The sequence below is a fragment of the Nuphar pumila genome, chromosome 4 (genome assembly GCF_984573655.1).
Source record: "Nuphar pumila chromosome 4, dmNupPumi1.hap1.1, whole genome shotgun sequence".
Taxonomy (NCBI): Eukaryota; Viridiplantae; Streptophyta; class Magnoliopsida; order Nymphaeales; family Nymphaeaceae; genus Nuphar; species Nuphar pumila.
Genome location: NC_143252.1, coordinates 25242351 through 25269865, shown reverse-complemented (window position 1 = coordinate 25269865; position 27515 = coordinate 25242351). Strand labels below are relative to the sequence as shown.

Below are 27515 nucleotides of genomic sequence, written 5' to 3'. Positions count from 1 at the left end.
CCAACAATAAGAAAATTAGCATAAATCAAATCAAACATAAGTTTAAGAAGACTCTATAAACATCACAAATTAAGAACAAACTTACAATATTAACAATTCAATTCAAATAACTAACAATCTCATGTTAAATTGACCATTTTAGGGATGCATGAATCAATGTAACATGCATGAATGACCTTTTAACTTTAATTAATTATCAGTATTTCTTTTTAATGAATATCTCTACTTAATGCATAAAATTAAATTCTCACTCTTATAAAACCCTTATATACTCAAAACAGGCCAATTTCTCGAGGTTGAATGTAACACCCCAAAATTTCAAACTTGCAAACCTTTCAGAAAAACGGACAAGAGACTAAAAAGGAATCTCTTCATCTCAGAGATGTTTTACGAAATCAACGGAAGACTATACTTTTGCTAAGTTCAGAAAGGCAAGCTGACAACTTTGGGCGCGTTAGCTAAAAGAACCAAAACGCACAACCCATGCCACTTGCAAACACTTGGAAAAGCCACTTTCATTTAAGAAATTCTCCAAATAGCACAAAATTCGGATATCCCAAGGAAAATCCGTTACAAAACCCCAAACAACAGGACGCGAGCTAAGAGCAGGAAGAAGAGCGTCTTGAAGCCATCTTGCCATCGCACCATCGCCTGTGGTGTACCTAATCATCACCTGTACCCATAGAATGGGTTAGTTTCGCGAAAAACTAGTAGGTACACAAGAGAGACTACCAGGAACTGAATTATGTAGATTTAATTCAGTAGGTTACACAGTTTAAAGCAGATATGCAGTTAAACAGGTAAGCAATGCACACAGGTAACTAGTGCAAACGCATAAGTAGTGCAAGCGAACAAGTAGTGCAAGCGAGTCAGTAATGCAAGCGAATCAGTAGTGCAAGCAAATCAGTAGTGCAAGCGAGTCAGTAGTGCAAGCGAATCAGTAGTGCAAGCGAATCAGTAGTGCAAGCGAGTCAGTAGTGCAAGCGAATCAGTAGTGCAAGCGAGTCAAACGACCCAACGACCAGTGTAGACAGACCTTATGTTTCGATAATTACTAACCCGCGGGTACGCGCAGGCAAAATATAGAAACAACTGAAACTAGTTCGGGCGTCTGTTATTTTATGTATTTTCAATAACCCGAATAGCTAGTTGAGTCCGCTCCAAAGGGACGACTTTAGCCGAGAGAGGATTCCCCAAAAGAGGCAGTGCCACAGATGCATCCAACTTCTGCAGAAGTGTTGAGCTAACTATTGTAGCCCCTTTCCCCTAACTCCAATGACTGGGGAAGCCGGATCGTTGCCCGTAGGGTGGTTGTTAACAACCTGTCCATTGGAGTTTGTACCACTCTGTCCTCTCCCTTGACAGACACATGGAAGCGAATAGGTACGTTAGGGGTTGCTTAACTAACGACCCATTCTATGCTGTGGTCTTTAAACCACTCGAGCATCTTGCCTGTGAAGGCGAATGTGAGGCCATTTATGTGATTACAACATTGTGCATTTAGCACTGATCGAGGTCGCACGACCGTCTCATCCGATCATCGCAGTACTAGACGTGTCGTGCACGACTACAAGTACTTTAGGATGAAGGGGGTATAGTTCCTCAACAGAAGCTTCAACAGGAGTGTTTCACAAAGATGTAAAGTTTATCTACTTTACTTTATCCTTTGAAACAGCAGTACCTTGTGCCAACATTATGCATGTGATTATCTCGAATCACATCCGCTATCGGGGTATCTACATGTCTCGCATGACTCGATACCGGCCTCGATAGACGGGATACGGGTTTCTCAACAGAACACCCGCTAAGAAGTTCGCTCGCTCCCGACAAAACTCTTGTCCCAAGAGGGAGAGTGGTAAATGCCCCTTGCATCCTCCACGAGGATGCCTTTAAGGCATCCGCAAAGAGCAAGAACCTGCACGTCATCTGCAATAGCAAGAGTCTAGGCGCAAAGCGCGACGACAAGTAAAAGTTGTAAGCAGGAGTGCAACGCGAAACCTCGACGCGATGCACGACGGCAAGTAAAGACTGACAGGAGGTAAAGGGCAAGGATCGCGAAACAACGTCCTTGAGTTAAATGCGTACTAGTATAAATATATATATATATATTTATTTAATGGTCCCTTTTTAGTTAATTGAACTTAATTCAATTGTCCAAGTCTTCTGTGCAATCTTCCCCTAGCTTGGAGGGTTACGAGCTTGCTGACGTCTGCGGACGTACACGATTGACGGCTCGGGTCGCGGAGCGCGAGTGGGATCCGTCGTAGCTGCAAATATGCGATATTAACATGCAAACCCAGACAAAAGCAAAAGCAAGGCAAAGACTCGACTTCTCCGATACATAGGGTTGGGGCCAACCATCCCAAATGACCCGAAAAAAAGGATAAAGCAGGACCAAAATGAGCCTTGCCGCCTAAAGGAGAATGTAGTCAATGCGAGCAGATGACTCACGTTTACTAGAAATTCCTCGTTGGAGACCAACAATTGTAATGATCTGTCCCCATCACGATGTAGCTTCTAAAGATTTCCCGGGCCTGTTGGCCAAGGGTATAGGCCCGCGCGCAAAGGGCAGGGGGCCATCGGCCCCTGCTGGCAAACAAAAAGGCAGGGGCCAATGGCCACTGCTGGCAAACAAAAAGGCAGGGGCCAATGGCCCCTGCTGGCAAACAGCAAGGCAGGGGCCTATGGCCCCTGCTGGCAGACAAAAAAGGGCAGGGGCCATCGGCCCTTGCTGGCACAACAGAAAGGCAGGGGCCATCGGCCCCTGCTGGCGCATCAAAAAGGCAGGGGCCATCGGCCCCTGCTAGCACAACTAAAAGGCAGGGGCCATCGGCCCCTGCTGGCATATCAAAAAGGCAGGGGCCATCGGCCCCTGCTGGTATATCAAAAAGGCAGGGGCCATCGGCCCCTGCTAGCACAATAAAAAAGGCAGGGGCCATCGGCCCCTGCTGGCATATCAAGAAGGGGGCAGGGAGGAGGGGCTCGGCCCCTCCCCTGCCGTAGCAGAGAACAGGGAGGAGGGGCTCGGCCCCTCCCCTACCGTAGCAGAGAACAGGGAGGAGGGGCTCGGCCCCTCCCCTACCGTAACAGACGCAAAGAGGGGGGTGTCATGCACCACCCCTGCTAAAAGGGGGCACAGGGAGGGGGTTTGTCCCCTCCCGTGGCCACACAGAGAAGTGAGGGAGAGAGAGAGAAGAAACTGAGAGGGAAAAGGGGAAACAGTGGCATACCAGGTGGTTTTCGGGGGAAGCTCGCCGGAGAGAAAGGAGGGGTCGCCGACGTCGGTGGCGGCGGCTATCGAGAGTCGCCGGCGGTGGATGAGCGAGAGAGGGAGTCGGGAAGAGACGAGAGGGCGAGAGGCGGTGAGGGGGTTTCGTAACCCTCCTCCCGCCTGCCTCGCTGTCTTAAGAGACAGCGAGTGGCGGTGGTTTGGGTCGGGTCCGGATCCGGCCCGAACCAAAACAATTTTTTTTTGTTACATTGAAGGCAGTTCCCAATGATATCTTAACACACAATTTGTATTTTATTAACTAGGTCCTATATATGTTGTAATGTCGTGCATTTTCACATTTAGTTAAATTTGAGATTTTAAAAAAATTGGATAAGTATAGAAGAAAAATCGGTAGAACCTCGATATTAGGTCGATGTTCTTTGAGTCTGGGCTTGGCCCAGGTCTCATAGATAAGGTCTAGATGAGCCAATCAAAATGTGATAAAGGTTTTGCTTTTTGACCTTTAAATTCAAGCGAAATTCGTGTTAAATTCAGAAAAATTTCAGAGGCAAAATTCAAGTTATATATCATTGGACACGTCTCAAAATTCTGAGCGTAATGATATTTTACTTTTTCGAATTCGGGCATCGGTTAGCCCGAAAATCTTAGTTTTTCAAAAAAGGACCGCCTCGATAGGCTAGGTCCGAATTTGGATCGGACTGGATCTAATGTATTTGATCCAAATTAATATAGATCTAGACTCTATCCAAGACCCATATTAATTAGGAATTGATTCAGCTCAAGATCCAATTGGAATTTGGATATGGATTTGGATCTTGGATCCATATCCAAATCCATACCCAATGAAAATACAACTTTAAATTTAATTTTTTATATTTAAATTGAAGTTAACTAGAGTTAAAAAGACTCCCAGAGAGATAAGGTACCCTCTGAAAGTTTCTGTATATTTAATTATTAATAAATAAATAATAATTAATTATTTTATTATTAAATTAAAATTATTTCCGAATTTCAGTTTTTTGGTTAACTAAATAGACTCCCTAAATTGCTAAGAGATAGGAATACAAAGAGTTGTTAAAAAGAAGAAAGACTTCTTTAGGAAAGAAATTTAGAAAAGTCAAAATTTAGAATTTTAATAAAATTGGAAAGTAAGAGAGCGAGACTCCCAAAAGAGGGGGGGGGGGCGTCAACCTCTATCCCCTCTATATATTGTTCAAAAAAAAAGAGAAGGAAAAGAGAGAAAGAAAAAGAGAGAGAAAGAGAGAAGGGAAGAAGGAAAAGAGAAGAAGGAGATGAACGATCCATCCTCTTATCCGATCATCCGGAGTTTCTTTCATCTTTTTTGAATAAAAAGGTACGTGTGTTTTTTCTTGTCTCAGATGAAAAAAAGAGCTTAAATAGGCTTTAGGTAACGTTTTTGTAGGGAACCATGGATTTTATCTTAATTTTTCATCATCTAATCCATGAGAATCGATGTAGGTAAGTCTAGATTATATGAGGTTTGTTTTCTTATGATTTTATGTATGTTTTTGTGTTCTTTTCATATATATATATATGCCCCATGGACACTTTGGACAGATCTGTTCTATGTGATTAGCGGGCAGATTTGGCCAGATTTGAGCCTCCTATCCATTTTGTCCGCCCTGGACAGAACTGTCCCTTGGACAAATGTGTATGTACGAACAGATGGACATGGGACTGTAGTCCATGAAAACAAATCAGATCCGTGGAAATAGGAATATGTGCATATTATGTTAAAATGAAAAATTTGGATTTTTGGTGATTTTTTGTCCGAAACAAGATGGACAGCTGTCCAGTGTCAGAAATCGATGTGGCACCACAAATTTATTCAGCAGGAGAATGTGAGAAAGGAGAGAAAGAGGAACCGAAACTTGACGGCATCCACACCTCTTGTTTGGCGTGCCCTAATGATTTTATATTACTTTATGTTACAAAAGACATAAAGTTCCTTTGGTAAAAGGACTAAATTACAAAGTATATCCTACACCTACGCAGTACATAAGTTTACACGATAACATGGATTTGGATCTATTTCAGACCCGATCCAATACAAGAATAAATCACGTGTTTTCACCCTCCCTCAAGTTGTGCATGATCTTGAATCATGGACAACTTGTTCTTTAAGAACCAATAATGGTGTTTTGTTAGACCTTTTGTAAACAAGTCAGCTACTTGATTTTCAGTCCTAACGTGCTGAGGCATGATTTCTTTTTCCTCCACCTTTTGCCGGATGAAATGCTGATCAATCTCAATGTGCTTCGTGCAGCTGTGGTGAATCGGATTAAAAGAGATATTGATGGCACTCTGGTTGTCACATAACAATAATGAGCCTGTGATAACTTCTCCTAGATCATGTAGTAAGTGCCTCACCCAAGTTGCTTCTGCTGTTCCAGCTGCCATGGACCGATACTCTGCTTCTGTGCTAGATCTGGCAACAGTCTTTTGTTTCTTACTACTCCATGATACTAGGTTATTTCCTATGAAGATGCAATGACCAGAAACAAACCTTCTTTCATCTGGATCACCTGCCCAGTCTGCATCAGTATAAGTATTTCATGACCCTTCTTGCTTGACCAACTCCTTTGATAAGCAAGTCCATCTCCAATGGTTCCCTTCAAGTACCTCAAGATTCTCTTCACAACTTCAACATGTCCAGTTCTCGGCTCATGCATGAACTGAGATACTTGATTCACAGCATATACAATGTTTGGTATGATGAATGTTAGATATTGTAATATTCCAACAATGCTTCAATATCTAGTGGGGTCATGGTATATTTCTCCATCTTGCGAACTTAACCTTTGGTTTATAGCACTGGGAGTAGTCAAGGGTTTGCAATCTGTCATCCCAGCTTTACTCAATAAGTCAAGGGTGTACTTGTGTTGTATAAGAGTCAAAACATCGCTCTTCTTATCCACTTCAACACCAAGAAAATATCTTAATTCCCCTAGATCTTTCATCTTAAAATCTTGCATTAGCAAACCTTTCACCACCTGTATGTGATCTTCAGAATTTCCAGTGATGACTATATCATCAACATATATGAGCAACAAAGTAGTCACATCTTCATTTCTGTAAATGAACAAAGAACGGTCAAGAAAACACCTACGAAAACCATGATTTTGTATTTTGAATGAGAAGCTTTCAAACCAAGATCTAGATGGCTGCTTTAACCCATAGAGGGCTCTTTTTAGCCTGCACACATATGCTTGTGGATCTCCTTCAGCATAGCCGGGAGGTTGCTCTATATATACCTCTTCCTTCAAATCTCCATGCAAAAATGCATTCTTTACATCTAACTGACTCAACGTCCATCTATGTTCAACTGCTAGGGAAAGGATGATACGAATAATTCCCATCTTAACAATAGGACTAAAAGTCTCATCATAGTCTTGTCCATACTCTTGAGTAAAGCCTCGAGCAACGAGCCTTGCTTTATAACGTTCTATACTTCCATCCGGCTTGTATTTAATTTTGTAAACCCACTTTGATCCTACAACATTTTTGCCTTCAGGTCTAGGAACAATCACCCAAGTTTGGCACTCATGTAGGGCTTCCATTTCTTCATTCATTGCTTCAATCCACTTACGTGGCTTGATGGCTTGATGAAATGCAATAGGTTCGTCTTGCTTCTCAACCTGTGACATGAATAACTGGAAATCCAGAGAAAAGTTGTCATAGCTAACCCATCTCTGGCTTGGATGGCGATTCCTTACAGACCTTCTTATAGTGGGTTGGTTCATGCTCTCTTCTACATTGTTGAAAGAAGGATTCTTATCTCTTTTAGTATATACTTGGCCTGATTTTTTTTTAAAACCTTCAGATGCAGCAGGCACCACTTCTTCTTATATGAGCTTTTCTTGATGATTTTCCTCTCTTATCTCAGTTCTGTCACAAGAAGATTGGCTAAACTCTCTTTCACTGGCAAATAAATCTGCACTCATCCAGGGATCGTAGACTTCTATATTGCAAGGCTGACTTTGCTGAGATGAAAACTCACCTTCAAAATCCTGTTCATCAAAAATAACATTTCTGGAGATTTTAACACGTTTGGTAATGGGATCATAGCATCTATAGCCCTTGTAGTCTTCTGCATACCCCATAAATCTGCATTTGGAGGCCTTATCCTCGAATTTGTTTCTTAGAGATTTATCAATGTGCACATAGCAAACACAACCAAAGACTCGCAAATCATTATAGTCAGGATGATGCTAAAAAAGAACATAATAAGGAGATTTATCTGCAAGAATTGTCATAGGCAGGCGATTGATAACATGTACAACAGTGTGAAAGGCTTATGTCCAAAGACTAGTAGAAACATTGCTGTCATGGAGCATGCTCATGGCACTCTCAACAATATGACGATGTTTCCGTTCAGCCACTCCATTTTGTTGAGGTGTATGGGGGCAAGATACTCACCGACTTATCCTATTATTTTGAAGAAAGTCAATAAAGTCGGTTGAGGAATACTCACCCCCCCCCCCATCGTATTGGAAATGCATGATATTGGTGGAAAATTGATTTCTAACCATTGCACAAAAATGTTGGAATAACTTAAAGACTTCAGATTTGTGTTTCATGAAGTGTATCCAAGTATAACGGGAAAAACTATCTATAAAAAGAACATAATATCGACTTCCAGAAGAGGAACATACAGGAGAAGGTCCCCATACATCAGAGTACACAATTTCAAAAAGTCTTGAAGCTCTTTTATTTATAGAAGAAAATGGAAGAACATGACTCTGACAACTGTAACACTTCTTAACATCGGACTCAGAAAGTAGACTAGACTCTGTAATAAGATTATTCGGCACAAGCTTTTCAATGAAAGTACGACTACAATAACCAAGACGACCATGCCATATATATGGCTTATTGCATTGACTTATACTCAAAACATTCGAAGAACTCGATTGTGGAAGTTGTGACGACGACTTTGAGACAAAAGATGGCTTCAAGATAGCAGTAGAAGGATCTTCGTTGAAGACGTACATATTCCCTCGTCGCTCCCCTCTAGCGAACGTTTTCTTCGTTTGAAGATCCTTGACATGCACAAAAGAGGGAGTAAATTCGACTGAAGAATTTGTATTATCAACAAGTTTAGATACAAAAATAATATTCTTTTTTATATTAGGAGCAAGAAGAACATGAGACAAATTAAGGTTAGAAGATGACAATGGAATTTGTGCATTTTCAGTGTGAGTAATAGGGTGATGTGTTCCATCGTCAGTAACAATACTGCCTTTTCCAAAATAAGGAGATAAGTTAGTGAGCTTACCCAAATTACCTGTCACGTGGGTGGCTGCTCCATAGTCTATATACCACTCTCCCTGATCATTATGCTTAATATTCATCTGTGAAAAGGCTGTAAGTAAGAGTTGTTGTATATCTCCAGAAAGCTTCGATCCCTCAGTTTCCATCTGCTCTGTTATTTCTGCCTTTGTTTTGAGGGTTGAGCCAATAATTTGCTTTGATATGCCCCTTTTTGTTGCAGAGAAAGCATGTAGGAATATTTTGATTTCCCACTGTAGAGTTTTCTGACATATTTGGAGTAGGAAGAAGCCCACGACCTCCTTGTCCATGACGACCATGACCTCTTCCACCTCGAAAATTATTCCCACCACGAGCATCACCTTGATATATATCTGTAACCAAAACATTTTGTGTATTGGACTGTTCTTTCCTGGTAGTCAATCTGTTCAGACTCATCTCATATTGTAAAAGCTTAGCTCGAAAGTCTTCAAAACATGGTAATTCTGGCCGTCACAACAACTATGTGGTAAGAGCGTGATATTCTTCCCCGAGGCCATTCAAAGTTAGTTGTACTATCTCCTTGTCTGATACTATACTTCCAACAATCGCAAATTGATCCGTTATTGTCTTCATTTTGTTCAAGTACTCCATAATGGACATGGTGCCCTTTTGGAGAGTTTGGAATTCCTGCTTCAAGAACAAGACTCTAGCCTCTGATATTTGGGAATATGTTTGAACAAGCTTATTCCATAACTCCGCGGCAGTGCAATCATCAGGAATCAATATCAAGACCTCTTGTGACAAGGTCGAAGTAATGTAGGCCACTAAGGCCTGATCCCGCTTCATCCAAGCCGTGAACTCCGGATTTCGTGTTGACTGAATTGATGCATTCCCTTTGTCATCCTTTGTTTCCTGTGAAATAAATTATGGTGGGGTAGGAATTGATCCATCCAGATGCCCAGACAGATCTTGACTCCTTATAAAAGGAACGATTTATCTTTTCCAAGTCAGAAAATTAAAATGGTTTAATTTTTCAGACACAAGCTGACTGAGGAAATTTGAAAAAAGACCAGTATGGGAAGAAGAAAAATCCATATTAAGAACGGAAACGAAAGGAAAGATGAATGAGAAACTTGCCCCGCAGTTCAGCCAAATCACCAACTGCATATGCGTTTTTTTTTTTGATATCAAACGGTTCCCAACAGATTAGTCTGATGCACGATATTAGACGTTCCCAAACAGTGTAAGCTGTTCCCAAACAGCGTGAGCTGTTCCAATCGAGTATACAAGTGGTGGCTTTAGGATTTATAATGAAAGTTGCCTGAAACAAAGGCTCTTGTTCCAGATATGATCCAAAAGAAGAACAGAAGAAATCTTACCAGATTTGATGTAGTCTAGATCTGATCCAAAAGAAGGACAGAAAGAAAATGAAATTTAAGGCGCAGAAAGAAGATTTAAAATGAATTAAGATGTTAATCAGGTGTAAGAACAAAGTGCAGATCTGTTGTAGAGACGAAATCGGACGCATATCTGATCTATTAAACAGGAAGACCGCTAGATCTGTTTTAGGGTTCGTAAAACGCAGATCTGACTTGAAAGATGTGAAGAGATAATTTTAATATTATAAACCGCAGATAAGAGATAGTAAAAACGACACAGATATGAGAGAGAATATTCAAAACAGAGAGAAGGTCTTCTAACTTGGAATTCAAACCGTAGATTTATTTAGGCATACCTTTTGGAAGAATACGCTATCCTTTGCTCTGATACCATGTCAGAAATCGATATGGCACCACAGATTTATTCAGCAGGAGAATATGGGAAAGGAGAGAAAGAGGAACAAAAACTTGACGACAGCCACACCTCTTGTTTGGCGTGCCCTAATGATTTTATATTACTTTATGTTACAAAAGACATAAAGGCCCTTTGGTAAAAAGACTAAATTACAAAGTATATCCTACACCTACGCAGTACATAAGTTTACATGATAACATGGATTTGGATCTATTTCAGACCCGATCCAATACAAGAATAAATCACGTGTTTTCATCCAGTCCCAGCCCGGACAGTTGGCTGGGACCGGACAATCTGTTGTCCAGTCCCAGACAACTGTCTAGATTTGGACTGGACTGTTGTCCAAGAAAAAAAAAGATTTAAATAAGGTATATATATACTTGCCAGGTCTACCATGCCCAGCCGAATAGGTTCAGCTGGGCAGGCATACACCTGTTAAAAAGAAAAAAAAGAGAGAAGTATAATATTTTCTTTTTTGTGATGCTGGGCTATTGCCGACCCAGCCGAACCAGGTTCAGCTGGGCGACAGCATGGCCTGTCAGGCCCAGTCGGCTGGGTTCAGTTGGTCAAGAAAAGAAAAAAAATGTATATTTGTGCATAACAGAAATAATTTTTCTGTTTCACATAGAGTCCCAGTCAACCCACTATCGGCTGAGTATTGGACCCTGATCGGGCCCAGCCAACTGGCTGGCTGGGCGGAGTTTGAGCCCCAACCGACTGGGTCGGCTGGGCTTGGTGTGGCCCGATTTGAAAGACAAAACAAAACTGGGCAATGTATCTCCTCTGAATTTCAGCCTGTATATGACATTAACGGACTGTTTAAATGCATATTCATGTGACTGTTTATGAATGTCAAAATAAGACTTCATGTTTCGAATTTCGTTGTTTATGTTCAGATTTATGTATAGTTGGGATTTAGATTTGAGTATGACAAATGTCCATATTTTTGCACATTAAATGCATTGATTTGAGCATAAATAAAATTTCAGTATGGTGTACTAAATTTCCAAATTTGCTTATTGTAATAGATTTGGCTTTATGCATGTTAGGAATGAGATTTTCACATGCTTAGAATTGATTATTTATGCTTGTTCAATGCCCTCATGCAAAATTACTTACATGTGCATATGTAAACTTGAAAATTTATGTATTTCGGTATGTACATATCACATGTTTTAGTTTGAGATGATTCATGAATGAAAGCATGTATTTGGCATGATCATGTGAACATATGCATGAGTATTGATATTCATGTACATCCTTGATTAGCATATATAAATGTGCATTGAAAAGCATGTGAAATGAATGCATAAGTGGTATGTTCTTTATAAATTTTGCTTTGAATGCATCGATAATCAAAAGTGGATCATCGTAGGCCGTGTGAGCCTTGAGCACATGTTGCTCCTTGTTTAGTTTTCTTATGCATCACAAAACTCAACTTAATATTTATTGAATTAATTGCACTGTTCCATGTTGTCACGGGCTGTGGTCCTGTGATGAGTTCTGCATGTTGAGTTGTGAAATGTATGCTGTTGGTTTTGCATGTTGATTTGCAAAATAAAGAAATTGAAATAATAAATAAATAAAAGAAGGGAACAATGTAATTCACGCTTTCTGGATGTCCCTTCTTTTGTGTGGGAATCCTGGACTTGCGGTTTTGGGGGACCGTAATGATACTAAAACTTCGTGTGCATGTTATGCTCCTGAACCCAATTAGGTGGTTCACCTCCCAACCACGGTTTTAGGGAGATTCCGCCACTTTACCTAAGGGTGGTGTGTAGACACAACTGTTATTTTCGGTATACTAAGAAAGTGACATTAGTAGATGTTGATTTCCATAATGTCCCGGCATTAGATGTTGATTTCTAATATTCTGATGAATGATGTTGATTCTTGATATTGGTCGAGGGCTAAGTATGAAAACTAGTAATAAAATACAAATTGTGTGTTAAGCTACAACTGAGAACCTAACTTGACTTCGAAAATTGTTTACCCGTTTTGAGTATCCGCGGACAACGATAATAAAAAGAGGAACTAAAGTTTGTGTGCATTTAATAGAGACATGCATATAAAAGAACTCTCTGATAAAAGATAATAATTTACTAATGCATGTGCATTAAAATCATGCATATTCCTGTTATGCATTAGATCATTCATATTTACTTGTTCTCTTTTGCTAAATTAATGATTGCATGATATTTGCTCTCTAATGCATGACAAATGTTTTCTATTGCTTAATTGATGGTCCCTATTGTTTAATAATTGTTTTCTATTGTTTAGTAATAATTTCCTATTGATTAATGAAATTATGAATTTGTTATAATTGCATCCCTCTAAAATATTGCATGAATCTTATTTATGTTATTTTTATTTATTTGATTTATTAGAGGGACCCATACACAGGATCTTTGATTCTGCCACCTTTACTTTTGTGTTTTTCACAGCTTCCGAGGCCTAGTGAGAGGACTTGTAATTACGAGGCACTATGAGGGCTACACGACCACTTGACAAATTCTTTTACGGACAGAGTGACTCTATATTTTAATTTATATATATATATTTTTGCATATGTCTTCAGACTATATGATTTTAATTAATGAAGTTGGTTTGCGTTCGTTGATGGTAATGTAAAATCCCCTGTGGTTGTGGATTGGTTACGACTGTAAACGCCTCGGGTCTCTGAGAATGTTTCCATAATTGTTAAATTTTTTTTTGCCACTTTTTAACGGGTATGAGTTGGGGTCGCTACACATGTTTTTCGACCGACGTCAAAAATCAATATCATCAATCAGAACATTAGAAATCAACACCTAATGTCAGGACGACAAGGAAATCAACATCCGTTGACGCTACTTTCTCGATATGCCAATTGTTGAGAATAAGTGGTTTTTAGGTTAAAGTTCTTTTATATTAGAGGTGTTTTGAATTTTTGTTTTCATAAGGACTTAGTTGTAATTTTTTCTTTTAGCCTCTCTCTATTTAATATAGAGAGAAGCCCTACTCTAATGTAACAAAACTAGTTTCTGTGCAGCCGACTCTCTTTCTCTTTCTCTCTCTCTCTCTCTACACAGGTGGCTGCTTCCTTCTACATGGTATCAAAACACTCGATCTCGGGAGCGTGATCACGAGAGGCTCATCATCACCCACAAGAGGCTCATCATCACCAACGAAGAAAGAAAAACCCCGACTGCGTGAAATCAGGTTTGCTGTTCAACGATTGTGGAAGATCTGATTACAGATCTGGGATGTTACCCAGATTTGTCGTCAGATCTAAGGATGGAGCTCCCAACGAGGATTTCCTGGAGCCGTAACCTCTTTTTTTATTTTGGAATCTGGAGTTTTGTTTCTTCGTGATCTCCTGTCGTGATTTCCTGGACATTGACGAGTTGCGTTCCTGCTGTTGAGTGCCTGCTGTGACTGCTGTGCTGTTTATGCTGTTGGTTGTTCCTGCTGTGCTGTTTGTGCTGTTGGCTGTTTGGGTCACGCAGCAAGTCTATGTGCTGTTGCGTGCCAGTCGTGATTTTTCATGTTTTTCTGTGCTGATTGAGTGCCTGCTGTGATTCTGAAATTTATTTCCTATACTTGTTGCGTGTGATCGAGATATGTTTGATCTCTTTAATTGTCCTATGAAGTCTTATTGGCTGTTATGCCTTATATGGTTTGGGCACAACAGCTGGCGTGATCATCTATGTTGCAATTGAATATTATCGTGGTGTGTTTGGGTACAACACTGGTCGTGACTCCCTGTTGTGTCAAGTTTTGTTTCGTGCTGTGTTAGTTCAAGCTATCCCTCTGTCGTGAAAGCAGCTGGAGTGATTCCCTGCTGGTTGTGGGTTGTTTTTTAACAGCAAGACTGATTTCTTACAGTGTTGGAAAAGTTCCACTTGAATACTTGCTGTTCAAATGAGCAGTATGGCTGAAAATTCGAAATGTGATTCTAAAATGGAACATATTGAGGAGTATAAGGCTTTTGCCGACCCATTCTCGCATGACTCTTCCGTAAGGTTGAATGAAACCAACTATGCCAGATGGTCCACAACTTTTATGATGTCGGTATCTGGACATCGTCGAAAACATATTCTGTTGGAAGGCGAACCTACTGAGAAATTGGGAAAATATGTTACTTGGGATGAAGATAATGACATAGTTATGTCATGGATCATGAATAGTGTCGAACCCCATATTGCATATGGATTGATCTACTATAATACTGCCAAACTGATGTGGGACAATCTTCGTGATACATACTCACAAGAAACGAATGTGAGTCGTATCCTGCAAGTCGAACAGGAAATATATAATTTGCAACAGGGAGATCAGACCTTGGCCCAGTACTATGCCTCTGTCAAAGCTGCGTTTGAAAGACTTAATGCTCACAGGCCTCTTTGTTGCTCGAAGCAAAAGGATCATCAAGAACAAACCATGGTTGCTCGTTTTCTTACAGGTCTTTCTTCAGATTTTTCTGTTGCAAAAGTTCAAATGTTGACTGGATCAGATGTTCCCACTCTTGCTGATGCTTACAATCGTCTAAGTAGACTTGCGATCTCTCTGCCATAATCTCAGCCTGTGACTCAGTCATCTGCTCTTGTTGTCTCATCTGGTTATGGGCGTGAAAATATTCAGAATATCAAAGGACGAGGACGTGGGCGTGGTATGGGAGGCAGAGGAAAGCTTCAATGTACATTCTTTGGAAAATCTGGACATTTAGAAGATCGTTGCTGGGATAAGCATGGTCGGCCAACCTCTTCTTCATCAAAGTCATATACTCCTAAAGCAAATGTTACTACTATCGAGGCAACAAATGTACAAGAGAATATCTCTGCAAATGAAAGTAGTATCACCCTTAGTCGTGCGGAATATGATGAGCTGATAGCTCTTCGACCTTTGAGTTCCACCCCTCCTGTAGCTGGTGTTGCATATTCAACTGGAAATCATCTTCATCTGACTGATAGTAAGTGGGTTATTGACTCTGGTGCATCCAGACATTTGTGTGGAAATTCACGTGTTTTTTTTAGATCTAAAGGATATTAAGGCTCAACTTGGAGTCTCATTAGCCGATGGGAGCTCCTCCCCGGTTGTTGGTCAGAGAAATATTTCTATATCCTCCTCATTATAGTTGAAAAATGCTCTTCATGCTCCAAACTTTCCTCATTACTCTCTGTTAGTTGCCTTATAAAAGAACAAAACTGTAGAGTAATATTTGATCCAATGAGTTGTCATTTTCAGGATTTGCTGACGGGGAAGAAGATTGGTGGAGGCTATGAAGAAAATGGAATTTACTACCTACATCATCCAATGGGTACTGTTCATGCTGCAGTGGAACATTCATTCAGTCCTATTCAGTGGTATCGTCGTCTTGGTCATCTTTCATTGTCAAAGCTTCGGTCGGTCTTTCCTCAGATTCCTTCCACCACATCATTTCAGTGTGAAGCATGTCAATTGGGCAAGCATCACCGAAGTTCGTTCCCTTCGAGTCAGAGTCAGTCTAGTAATAAAGTTTTTGAACTTCTTCATGCAGATGTATGGGGTCCTAGTAAGATTCCTACTAGGACTCAGTGTCGTTATTATCTTGTTATTGTTGATGATTTCTCTAAGTTGTCATGAGTATTTTTAATAAAGGAACGATCTGAAGTTCCAAGTATTATCAAATCCTTAATTCTTGAAATAAAAACTCAGTTTGAATCTATTGTCAAGATTGTTCGCACTGATAATGCTCTCGAGTTTAAATCAAAATGTCTGTTACAATTTTACCAAGATCATGGCATCCAACCCCAAACTTCCTGTGCCTATTCATCTCAACAAAATGGGGTGGCTGAGCGAAAACATCGGCACCTGCTTGATGTTGCCAGGACCATTATGATTCAATCCAATGTTCCTGCGTTATACTGGGGTGATGCGATTACCACTACTTGCTATCTGATCAACCGCATGCCTTCGTCTTCTCTGGGTGATCAAATTCCATTACATATACTAAAACCTAATGCCCCACTTTTTTCTTTCTCACCAAAAATATTTGGATGTGTTTGTTTTGTACACAAACTTGGCCCTGACCGTGATAAATTAGCCGCTCAAGCTACAAAATGCATATTTATAGGTTATCCAAAAATCAAAAGGGTTATCGATGTTATGATCCTATTTCTCGCCGAGAGTATGTCAGTGCGGATGTATCTTTCTTGGAATCCTCTCCATATTACTCTATTTTCGGTTCTCCGCTGCAGGTTGATCCAGCTGAGTCTTTTCCATTACCTATACCTTCTTTTCCTTTGGAATCTGTGCCCTTATTACCGAACCAAACTTCATCCTCTTCCAGATTTAATAATCCTCCATTGCTATATGTGCGTAGAGCTTCACTTCCGCAAGAGCCTTCATCTTCTTCTTCTCTTGAGGTAAGTTCTACTGACAATAGTGATCTTCAGGATGATGATAACAGGCCTATTGCTCTACGAAAGGGGACACGACAATGTACCGTATATCCCATATCTCATTTTGTCTCCGATGCCAGAATTGGAAATCAGATGAAGTCTTTTATTTCAGCCTTATCTGCTGAAACCATTCCTCTGAACTATCAACAGGCAAAACTTGATAATCGCTGGAAGCTGGCTATGCAAAAAGAAATGAATGCTTTAGTATCTCAGCATACATGAGATCTGGTTGATTCCCCAGCAGATGCTGGCATTGTTGGATGTAAATGGGTGTATACAATAAAATACAAATCTGATGGTTATATTGAAAGGTACAAGGCCAGATTAGTAGCGAAAGGATATACTCAGACATATGGTATTGACTTCTTTGAAACTTTTTCTCCGGTTGCACGGATGGGTACCATCCGTCTTGTTCTCTCAGTTGCTGTTCAGCATGGTTGGAGCCTGTGCCAATTAGATGTGAAAAATGTATTTATATGTGGTGATCTATCTGAGACCGTTTACATGCAACAACCTCCAGGTTTTGAGGTTGAGGGGGAGTGTCAGAAGGTGTGCAGATTGAGAAAGGCGATTTATGGCTTGAAACAAAGTCCTCGTGCATGGTTTCAAAAGTTGTTTGAAGTGATGTCAAGCTTTGGCTTCAATAGATCGGCAGCATATCATACACTTTTTATAAAGAAAACTAGCTCTGGCATAGTTGTTATGGTGGTATATGTGGATGACATCATTCTTACAGGAGATGATGTGAAAGCTATTGAAGCCACAAAGACTCATCTTCAAAAACACTTTGTTACAAAAGACCTTGGTTCACTCAGGTATTTTCTGGGTATAGAAGTTGCTAGGAGCTGTGAAGGGATGGTTTTGTCTCAACGAAAGTATGTTCTTGACTTATTAAAGGAAACAGGCATGTTGGGAGCTAAACCAGCAAATATTCCCATGGACCATAAAGTTCAGTTTGAAGAAGGGTCAAAACCAGTTGATAGCAAAAGCTATCGCTCCCTAGTAGGGAAGCTATTATATGTAACTGTGACCAGGCCAGATATTGCTTTAGCAGTAAGCAAAGTTAGCCAATTTTTGGACAAACCAACTGAGGTACACTGGAATGCAGCCATAATGATTCTTAGATATCTAAAATCCTCTCCTGAAAAGGGGTTATTGTTTAGGAAATGTGGAACTCTGGAGATAGTAGCCTATTCTGATGCTGACTATGCTGGATCTGTAGTAGATAGAAAATCTACCACAGGATTCTGTGTGTTTTTGGGAGACAACTTGATTTCGTGGAGAAGTAAGAAACAAAATGTGGTTTCTAAGTCGAGTGCAGAATCAGAATATCGGGCTATGGCCCAAACAACTGCTGAATTGATGTGGGTTCGCACTGTTCTTCATGATCTCCAGGTGAAGTTTTCCTCTCCAATGTTCATGATGTGCGATAACAAAGCGGTGACATATATAGCAAACAATCATGTCTTTCATGAGAGAACAAAGCACATTGAGGTTGATTGCCACTATGTAAGAGATATGATTCAAGCTGGTCATATCACTACCAAATACCTAAAGTCGGAAGACCAAGTTGCAGATATGTTTACAAAGCCTCTTGCTAGGCCAAATTTCTCAAAATGTTGTGACAAGCTGAGCATGATTGATATCTATGCTCCAGCTTGAGGGGGAGTGTTGAGAATAAGTGGTTTTTAGGTTAAAGTTCTTTTATATTAGAGGTGTTTTGAATTTTTGTTTTCATAAAGACTTAGTTGTAATTTTTCCTATTAGCCTCTCTCTATTTAATATAGAGAGAAGCCCTACTCTAATGTAACAAAATTAGTTTCTGTGCAGCCGACTCTCTTTCTTTCTCTCTCTCTCTCTACACACAGGTGGCTGCTTCCTTCTACACTAATAACTGCAGTCGAGTCTAACAACACCACCCAAAGCAAAGTAGCGGGAGTTCCCTACAACAATGACTGAGAACACGAAACACTCATCGGGTTTTTGGAAAAAATAATGCACACGGCGTTTAGTATCTTCATGATTCCCCATGACCGCCATCCGAGGTTTCTATCCTTTCAGAGGGCCACCAAGGAAGCAAAATTATTACACAGTTTGATCTCTTTTACCATCCTTAATCAATTAAAGGTTCTTTACACAAGAACAATTATGCAAATCAACATGCATTAACAAATTTTGCCTTGTTAGTTTCAACAATATAATTAATTCAAAAGTACTACAAAACAATTTTGCAATGCATTTAAAACTTACTATTTCATGAGCAACATATGCACATGGCTTTCAAAAGCCATCCGTAGTTCATAGATAATCACTCAACAATTTAATGTCATTGCAAATTTTTCAGTGAACAACAATCATACATAAATATTCAAAGTTGTGTTCACGGTATCACATAAACGCATAATCATAGCACATGAACCACTGCATATTGTAAGACAATTTAGATTTATTATAATAGCAAAAATCCATTTTTTTTTCTAATTGATCAAATTCAGCTTCTATAGATTTCAGGTTTGGCTAAATATTCAAAACAAATCAGCATTGAGCCCTTTTTAATGGAAATCAGTTTTTTAGGCAATTTAAAAAAAAATTCAGATTCCAATTCAATTTTTAAACCAAATTTGTAATACGTTTAACAGACTAGATTTAACGATTATAACAGTGTCTATTAAGCCCCAATGCTCAATGCCAATATATATCTAACCAAGATCTGATATGCTGACCAACATGGTTCAGTGTCAGCCCCCATGCAGAGGGCATGATAGGACACAAAACCAAAGAGACTCTACAACCTCAAAGGATGGTATAGTCTGTGTAATGTTTAGTCATACAAGGTTTAATCTGAATCCAAGTAAAGAAGGCTAATTTCAGGAGAAACTAAATTTGTATATGGTCAACCTGTGCATCTACTTATTTCTCAAAACAACACAAGCTAAACTTAGTTTCCTGAACACATGATAGGCTAAAATTGGAAAAGGTTCAAACCATGTGATAAATCAAGGTATATATGTTAATATAAGCACACAAAAAACAATCTGTCTATATCAGATCATTGTCAAACTGATTTGGTTAAGCAAACTGATTCATGCTGATAAAAACCCAAACACAGGAAAATTTCCAGATTGAACACTACGATCCGATCATGCTTGAATAAGAGGGTAAAACGTGACAGCAAAAATCGGTACAGAAATTCTGATTTAACATAATCCAAGCAATCGATATATTTGTCCCTGCTGGAACGCCGGATACAGGATTTTCAAAGTAAAATACATATCATGAATTCAGATTAATGAACACAGTTTTAACCACAAAATATGTATTGATTCTGACTGTATAACAAAATCTGTTTTATGAACAGAAGCACCGATCCAACAGATCGGGCTGCGTGAACTTTATTCAAGGAAGGAGACAAATTATATTCTATAAATCTAACGTGAACTTAGTCCAAGAAACACACAGGCCAATATATACATGCATACCCAATTTAAATTCTAAACAGATTTAATCACAACAATAACAATTAAATCTTTTTAGATTCATCAAACCTAATCAAGATAGATGGTCAATGTAAACTCCGTAAAAAAAAGAAAGGGATTTGGATCTAGGTTGGATCGAATCCAACCCGGATTTGGGTGCCCTATCCCTCTCTCTCATGCTGGAGCCTTCCCCCCCCTTCCCCCCCCCCCCCCCCCCTTCCTCTTTTTCTCAGTGGTGGTGGCATGCTCGATGCCACCAAAAGCGGCATCACCACTCAGGTGCCGCCCTTTTTCCTTTTTTTTTTCTCTTGGTGGTGGCGGCATTACTCGATGCCGCCACCCTACTTGAAGCTGCCGCACCACTCAGGTGCCGCCCTTCCCCCTTTTTTCTTAGGGTTACCATAGAACAAGAGCCACCAACAGTGGTGGCTCTTGTTCATGAAGGGAGAGGGGGTGTCAAACACCCTCTTCTCCTTCCTGTTTTGTTCAGGCAAAGGCAGAACACACAACTCTTCACCCCCTCTCCTTGATTGGCTGGTCTGGCAGCTGCTCACCCCCTTACCACTATTGGAGGACCGAGCAAGTCTCAGTCCTTTCACGGGTTGGGACCAGGCCGGGCTCGGCCTGACCACCGAGCCCACCCCCTCCCTTTGTGTGCTTAACCCTGCCGAGGGAACCGAGCTCAACTTAGTCCATGCTTTCAAATCGAGCTGGCTCAGTTAGTAAATTGAGCCTGGCTAGGTCGTGTCTTGACCCCCTTGGCCCGAGCTCAGCTTGGTCAAGAGGCAGCCTCAGACAACCTCTTACTTGGCTCAACCAACTAGGTCGAACTCAGCTCAATCCATTTTTTTGGTACCAGTCCAATTAGGCCAAACCGAGTTTGGCTCGGTCAAACCTAGTCAACTCAGTTCCCTGCTGAACCAACTTCTTATGGCTCGTTACGCTCGACTCGGGTTGCTAACAAAGCCAACTTGATTTCTTGTACCAAGCCCGGCTCGGTCAGGTCGGCTCGAACTGGGTTTGGGTTTGACCCCAACGACACAATCGTCGCCTCATTCGCTAAAATAAGGTTTTAACATCATTCTTTATGCAACACAATAGAATCCTTTTTGCGCTACACATCAGCACAATGGACGAGACATGCTTACTAAGGCGAGCCTTTAGGAACCTACGTTCGGAATCGTTAGAGATTCGGGCCATCTCCAAGGTAGGGGAAAGTTGCATACGAGAACAATGTCGGAATACTTCTAACTTATATGTATTATATTTACATTATATATATATTTATTTATTTATGCTTTGAACTCAAGAACGCAGTTTTGCGTATTCTTGTCCATATTAAATTACGTCATTTACTTTGCCGTCGTACTATAATGTGTATATGCTCCAACTTTCTGTAATTTATTTAGCTCGATGTGTGGTTTCACATATCAAGCCCTGCTTTATGTCATTTACTTCGCCGCCACGCTATAATGTGCACAGGCTCTTGCTTATGCAATTTACTTCGCTCGATGTACGGTTTTGTACACCAGGCATCGCTTATGCAATTTATTTAGCTCGATGTATGGTTTCACACATCGGGCCTTGCTTTGTCATTTACTATATATGTATTCTATATACATATATAATTTTACTATATATGTAGTCTATATACATATATAATTTTACAAAGTACACAGGTTTGTGTACTCCTACTTTAGATTACGCTAGTATATAGATGTAAATTTGCGCATTCTCATCGAATCTTGATTTTTAAAAGATTTCGCATACGGGATTTCAAGCTTGCATTCTCTGATGTCTCAAAGACAAAAAAAGTGTTTTGCGTTTGCATATTCTCAACTGAGTTTTTTTCTCGAACCAACATAACAAAAGGGCATCTACTATGTAGCCCTCAGCGGTACATACATCTAGTTCTTATTTTCGGTATCCGAAATGACTCGGATATTCTCCGGCCTAAGGCACATGATATTGAAATTTCTAAATAATGTATGGGTTTCATTATGAGAAACCAATATTTTTCTCATCGTAGTAGTACTATCACACATGCACATGTTAGTACTACGATGATTGGATTGGAGGTTTATAGTAACCTCGTAGTGCGACATTGCACCATGATTAAAAGAAAATCATAGAAGTGGAAATGATCGCCTTCACAGGCAAGATGCTCGATTTGGTTTAAAAGACTAGAGCACATAGAATGCATTGTCAGTTAAAATAAGACCTGACATACTCATTCGTCTCTTTGGTTTCGTCAAGAGAGATAATGGGATGATACAAAAGCTTCGATGAATAAGTTGTTAATAACTATGCTCTTCAAGTAGCAATGACTTGGTGTCCCCTGTTATCGGAGTTAGGAGACTGAGCTACCAAATATTATCCTAGGTGGTAGATTCCAATGACTTTTGCAGAAGTTCGGATGCATCCCCCTATAACAAATGGCCTCTGGAGAATTCTCTCTCGGTCATTTGGCTGTCCCATTAGGAGCAGAACTAGTTGTTTGGGGTATCAAAATACATAGGATAACAAACCCCCTGGCAGTCTTAGTTGTTTGTACGTTTATCTTATACCCTCTGGTCAGTTAATTATCGAAACAAGATTACCATGCTCACTAAAAGCATTGAGATATGGGGGTCGTCATCTCCAAATCTTCGAAGATGTGTTGCGATAATAAAAATGCAAATTACATTGCCAACAACCACACCTTCTATGAGCGTACTAAACACATTGAGATGGACTATCATTACGTTCATGATTAATTCTTGAGCGGAACTATTGAGTTGCCGTATGTTACATCATAATATCAGTTTGCAGATTTTTTTATCAAAGCTCTTGCTGCACCTCGTTTCTTTTCAACAAACTTTCAGTGATCATATTGTAAGTTTGAGGGAGGTTGTTAAAATAGGTTATATATATAATTTGTATTGCCTTTCATGGGCATTTTGGTATTTTTACTATAGGTAATTGGTAGGAACAATTTTTTAATTTTTTGTGTATTTATTGTACTGAGCATGGGCTCTATGGTCAAAAGACCATAGAGTCATTGGGAGCTACCCAATGGTCATATTTATGACCGTTGGGAGCTCCCCAATGGAGCCCAATGCTCCCTAATGTGTATAAATAGGGGCTGATCCCCTCTCTTGAATTCAATGCTTCTCTTAAGCATTTTGTGTCTAATAAAGACTGTTTTTTATGTTGTGTTCTTTTTGACTCTTGAAGTCTTGTATTTGCACTTTGTGCTTGTGTAGCGCCTTAGTGCTTTTGTATTGTCCTTTATTGGACTTGTGTTAGTGCTTGTGCACTTTGTATTTATTTTCTGCACATTTTATTACAATGCCTATATATATTTGTAACTGTGCAATCAGACCAGCTATAGTGGCATGTAGCCCACCACTATTTGTTGTGTTAATATGAGCTAGGTTCATTTTTTTTGGCTCTTTTAGTTCTTATGGAAAATCATTTCTATTCAAAATTCTGGATCTCAAACAAATATTCTAAATTATGTTGGTTCTCGTACTCTAGGAATTTGGTCAATTAGTTGATAAGCAGGGGCTTAAATGTTTTGATTTGGTCAATTAGTCATAATTGGTTTTGTGTACTGGGATTCTTTTTGCGTACTGGGATTCAGATATGGATTTGAAATCCTCAATGGAAAGAATTGCACAAATATGCAACTGATTAGCCTTTATGCTTAACTGGTCTGATACATTTTGGATGATTTCAATATGAATCAGGCTTGGATTATTTCACATTTGGTTACAAAAGCTGCAAACCAGGTGTGACCATTAGCTAGTTGTCTCTGGAAGGGGCTTATTGAATTGTGATGAACTGTAAATACTCAGTGCAATATGCGACCTAGAATTGTCAGTCCTATTGACAAGTGTTCCTTGAATGTTACAGTTGGATCTCGTGCATGGGGTGCAACAAAACAGGGCCTCTCATTGGTATTTGTTTCTCTCTTGATCTATTTTTTGATGATTAATTTAAAGAATTCTAGAAAGTGTTCAAATTTTAAAAATTTCAAAGAAAATTTTCAGATTCCATTTGCAGATTTCTTTAATCATGATGGTTGTTCTGAAGCAGTCTTACTCAGTGACGATGACAAAGAGATCTCAGAGGTATTTCTGCACTGGTTTTTACAAGGAGTGAACACCTTTAATTCAGGCTGACATGGTTCTTCAAGAGTCAATCGCCTTTGCAATGCTCAGCTGTTATTGTTTGTTTGTTGTGATATTTTATGTAGGTTATTGCTGATCGGAACTACTCTTCTGGTGAGCAGGTCAGAACAGTAGTGAGAATCAACCTGTACTGAATATATTATTTCAAAAGTGATATATGTGTGTGTAGTATCTTACCCCAAAAGTGTTCACAGCTCTTTGGATCTGCATATTCATGTTTCTGATGTTACCAACCAAATAGGCTGGGTTAGGAGATGCTTTTCCATAGTCTTATCCTGGCATTGTCACCATCCGTCAAACTATTACATTGTGGATGAAGTTCGTTTAGATGGAATAGTATGATCTGAGCAAATCAAAATAGTCTTTGTGCTTCCCATCGTGGTCACTTCTCATTTATTGGTTGTTTCTTTTTTCTGGCCTCAAAAGAAAAGGATTGTGAGTTTTGGTTGCTAAGCTTTTATGAAAGCCTCATTTTCAACCTATGTCACATAGGTGCGGGTGCGGATGCGGATGCGGCACTTTAAAAAAACTTGGGTGCGGGGGTGCGGGGGTGCGGGGAGGGTATATATATATATATATATATAAGTTTTTTAACAGTTTTAAGTTAACACTACATGTATGTGTGTGCATTTATGTATTTATATATATAATATAGATAAAAATGGACTTGATTAGGGTTAACTGAATCTGCTTTTGGATAGAAATGAACCTCAATGTGGTTGACTTCACCTAACACAAAGGAAGTTGTGTCCAAGTGTCGCACCCGGCTGGGTGCTTGTAATACCTGACAATTTTTCAAAGATTTTTGTTTGAATATTAATATCTAAGATAATGAATATTTTTGGCAACATATTTTATGATTTTTTAATACACATTTGCGACCACATCGAAATTCTGAAAAGAATGCAAGTGATTTTGCCGAAATCGGAGCTCGTAAGCTCGCAAAACATGCCCGACAACCTCAAGGGAAAAATTATAATTTTAAAGGTCGATTTTATGAGTTTTGGACACTTGGTTGCATTCGTATCGAAAAACCAAGAAGAACGGTTTTGATTTCATCGAAATTAGAGTTAAAACGCATTCGAAACATGCTCGGCAAGTGCCAAGGGTAAAATGGTTATTTTTGTAAATATTGCAGGACATTTATGACCAGTAAGGTCATTTTCGTCCATTCCCTAGTTGACTGAGTTAGTCAACCAGGTTTTGTGAATTAAGAAGGGGCATTAATGTACATATAATATATATATATATATATATATATATATATACACACTATATATATATTACTTAAGTATAACCAGAGGTATCGAAAATGCCAACGCTTCCCCGAAACGTGTTTCGGAAGTGCGAAACGTTGTGCTTCCGAAACGCGCTGGGAAGGGCAAATTTTTTTTGGGAAGCACGTTTCCCCCTTGCTTTCCCTTTTTTTTTCTATTTTTATTTTTATTTTTTTGCTTCCCCCTCACTTCCGGTTCGCTCCTAGGTCGCTTCTGAGACGATTTATGATTCACTTCTAAGTCGTCCCACGCTTCCTGCTTTCTAAAATTTTGAAAGTGCTTCGCTTCCCGCTTTCGCTTCTCGCTCTTGCTTCCTCGATTGACAACTCTGAGGCTTAGTTACACTAACTATATTCTCACTTAGTTAGTGTAACTAAGTAGCTGACAAACCAGTTCGGTCAATTGAACTGGCTGGGCCAACTGGACCTAGGGTTGGATCATCAAGATCCAACCCAAAGACCCAAGGCCCATTTTAGGTCAAATAAGAGGAGCCCACTGTTTTGGGCCTCTTGTTTTTAAGAACTTCACCTAGTGTAACATAATGTTACACTTGGAGGGCTGTGGCAACACCACAACCCCTCCCCAAGCCTATATAAGGCCCTCTTCTCCCTTCCTCATTCATCAACTCCCTCTCCCACTCTCTCTTACTCTCCCATTCACCCTCTCCCTACTTAGCCACTCTCTCCCTCCTCTAACCACCATTAACTGGTGGCTATTCTAGCCACCAACCACCCTCTTCTTTTTTCTATCACCACCATTGGTGGTAGCTGAACCACCACCACCTAACCCAGCCACCTTCAACTATACCTTCTCTCTGTTCACCCGGTCTCACCCCTACTCCCTGCACACACACCTTACCCTCACTCGATTCATACCCCAGCTGACCTGGTTGCTTCAAAACAAAACCCGATTCAATCGTTATCATCATCACACGTGAGAAATTTGTTAGAGGAAAATTCTGCCAGGATTTTTGGGAATTTTCGGTTTTTTATCATCAACGCATTTCTAAGGTAAGCTCTATCCAAATGCGTGTGGATTCCGAATATGTAAATATATTTTTGAAGCATACATGTTCGCTTATATTACACATGATGTATTCATTTTGTCTCATGAATATAATATATATACACATTGAATTTCGAATAAAGTAGTTTTGATGTGTGTCATACTTCGAATAAAACAAATATATTTTAAATAAAATAATAAGTTTTGGTACGTATCTTACTTGAAATAAAATAATCATACTTCAAATAAAATAATAGTTTTTGTACGTACCATACTTTGAGAAAAATGATTATATCTTAAATAAAATAATAAAATAATAGTTTTTGGTATGCATCATACTTTAAATAAAATATTATAAAGATGCATGCATATATTTTGAATAAAATAATACTTTTCGCTTTGCGAAGATAAAATATTGAAAGCATGTATAGAACGTGCATCTCTTCTTAGCTCAAGAATAAAGCTCTGGGTTCAGAGAACCCTACTGACAATAGAATAGTCCACTCCAAATAAAAAAAAGGGAAAAGGCCAAGGTCCTGGAGACCTTCTGGTACACAGTAGTGTGTAGGGCATACTTTCGTTCTGGGATTGACTCGTGTATGAGCTTGAAATAAATTAACTCTCAAAGTGCGAAACAAAGCATTATCTTATAAATAAAACATGCCTACACAAAAAACTTAAGATATTGAACTGCCACATTGGCGAAGTGCTCGTTTATACTGAGCAAATACTGATTGGGTCGGGTACACGAACAAGACTCTGGTTATTATCCTAAAGACGAATACTTGGATTACTGAACCCCCATTCTAGCCTACACAATGTAAGGCACTTAAAATAATCCATGTAATAAAGATAACCCT

General features: G+C 39.6%; 1 protein-coding gene across 3 annotated transcripts in view; it reads left to right on the top strand.

Moving 5' to 3' along the window:
* The window catches only part of LOC149839685 (SET domain-containing protein), a 107573-nt gene that overhangs the window by 37019 nt on the left and 43039 nt on the right, over positions 1–27515 (top strand). For 2 of the 3 annotated variants that reach the window (XR_016431342.1, XM_090002746.1), the window contains exons 8-11: positions 23930–23971; positions 24096–24139; positions 24233–24313; positions 24439–24474. Coding sequence is in view for 2 of the 3 variants with exons in the window: in XM_090002746.1 (XP_089858872.1) it covers positions 23930–23971; positions 24096–24139; positions 24233–24313; positions 24439–24474 (203 nt within the window). In the remaining variant the exon portion in view is untranslated. The remainder of the gene's footprint in view (positions 1–23929; positions 23972–24095; positions 24140–24232; positions 24314–24438; positions 24475–27515) is intronic. The other variant, XM_090002747.1, reaches the window with a different exon arrangement.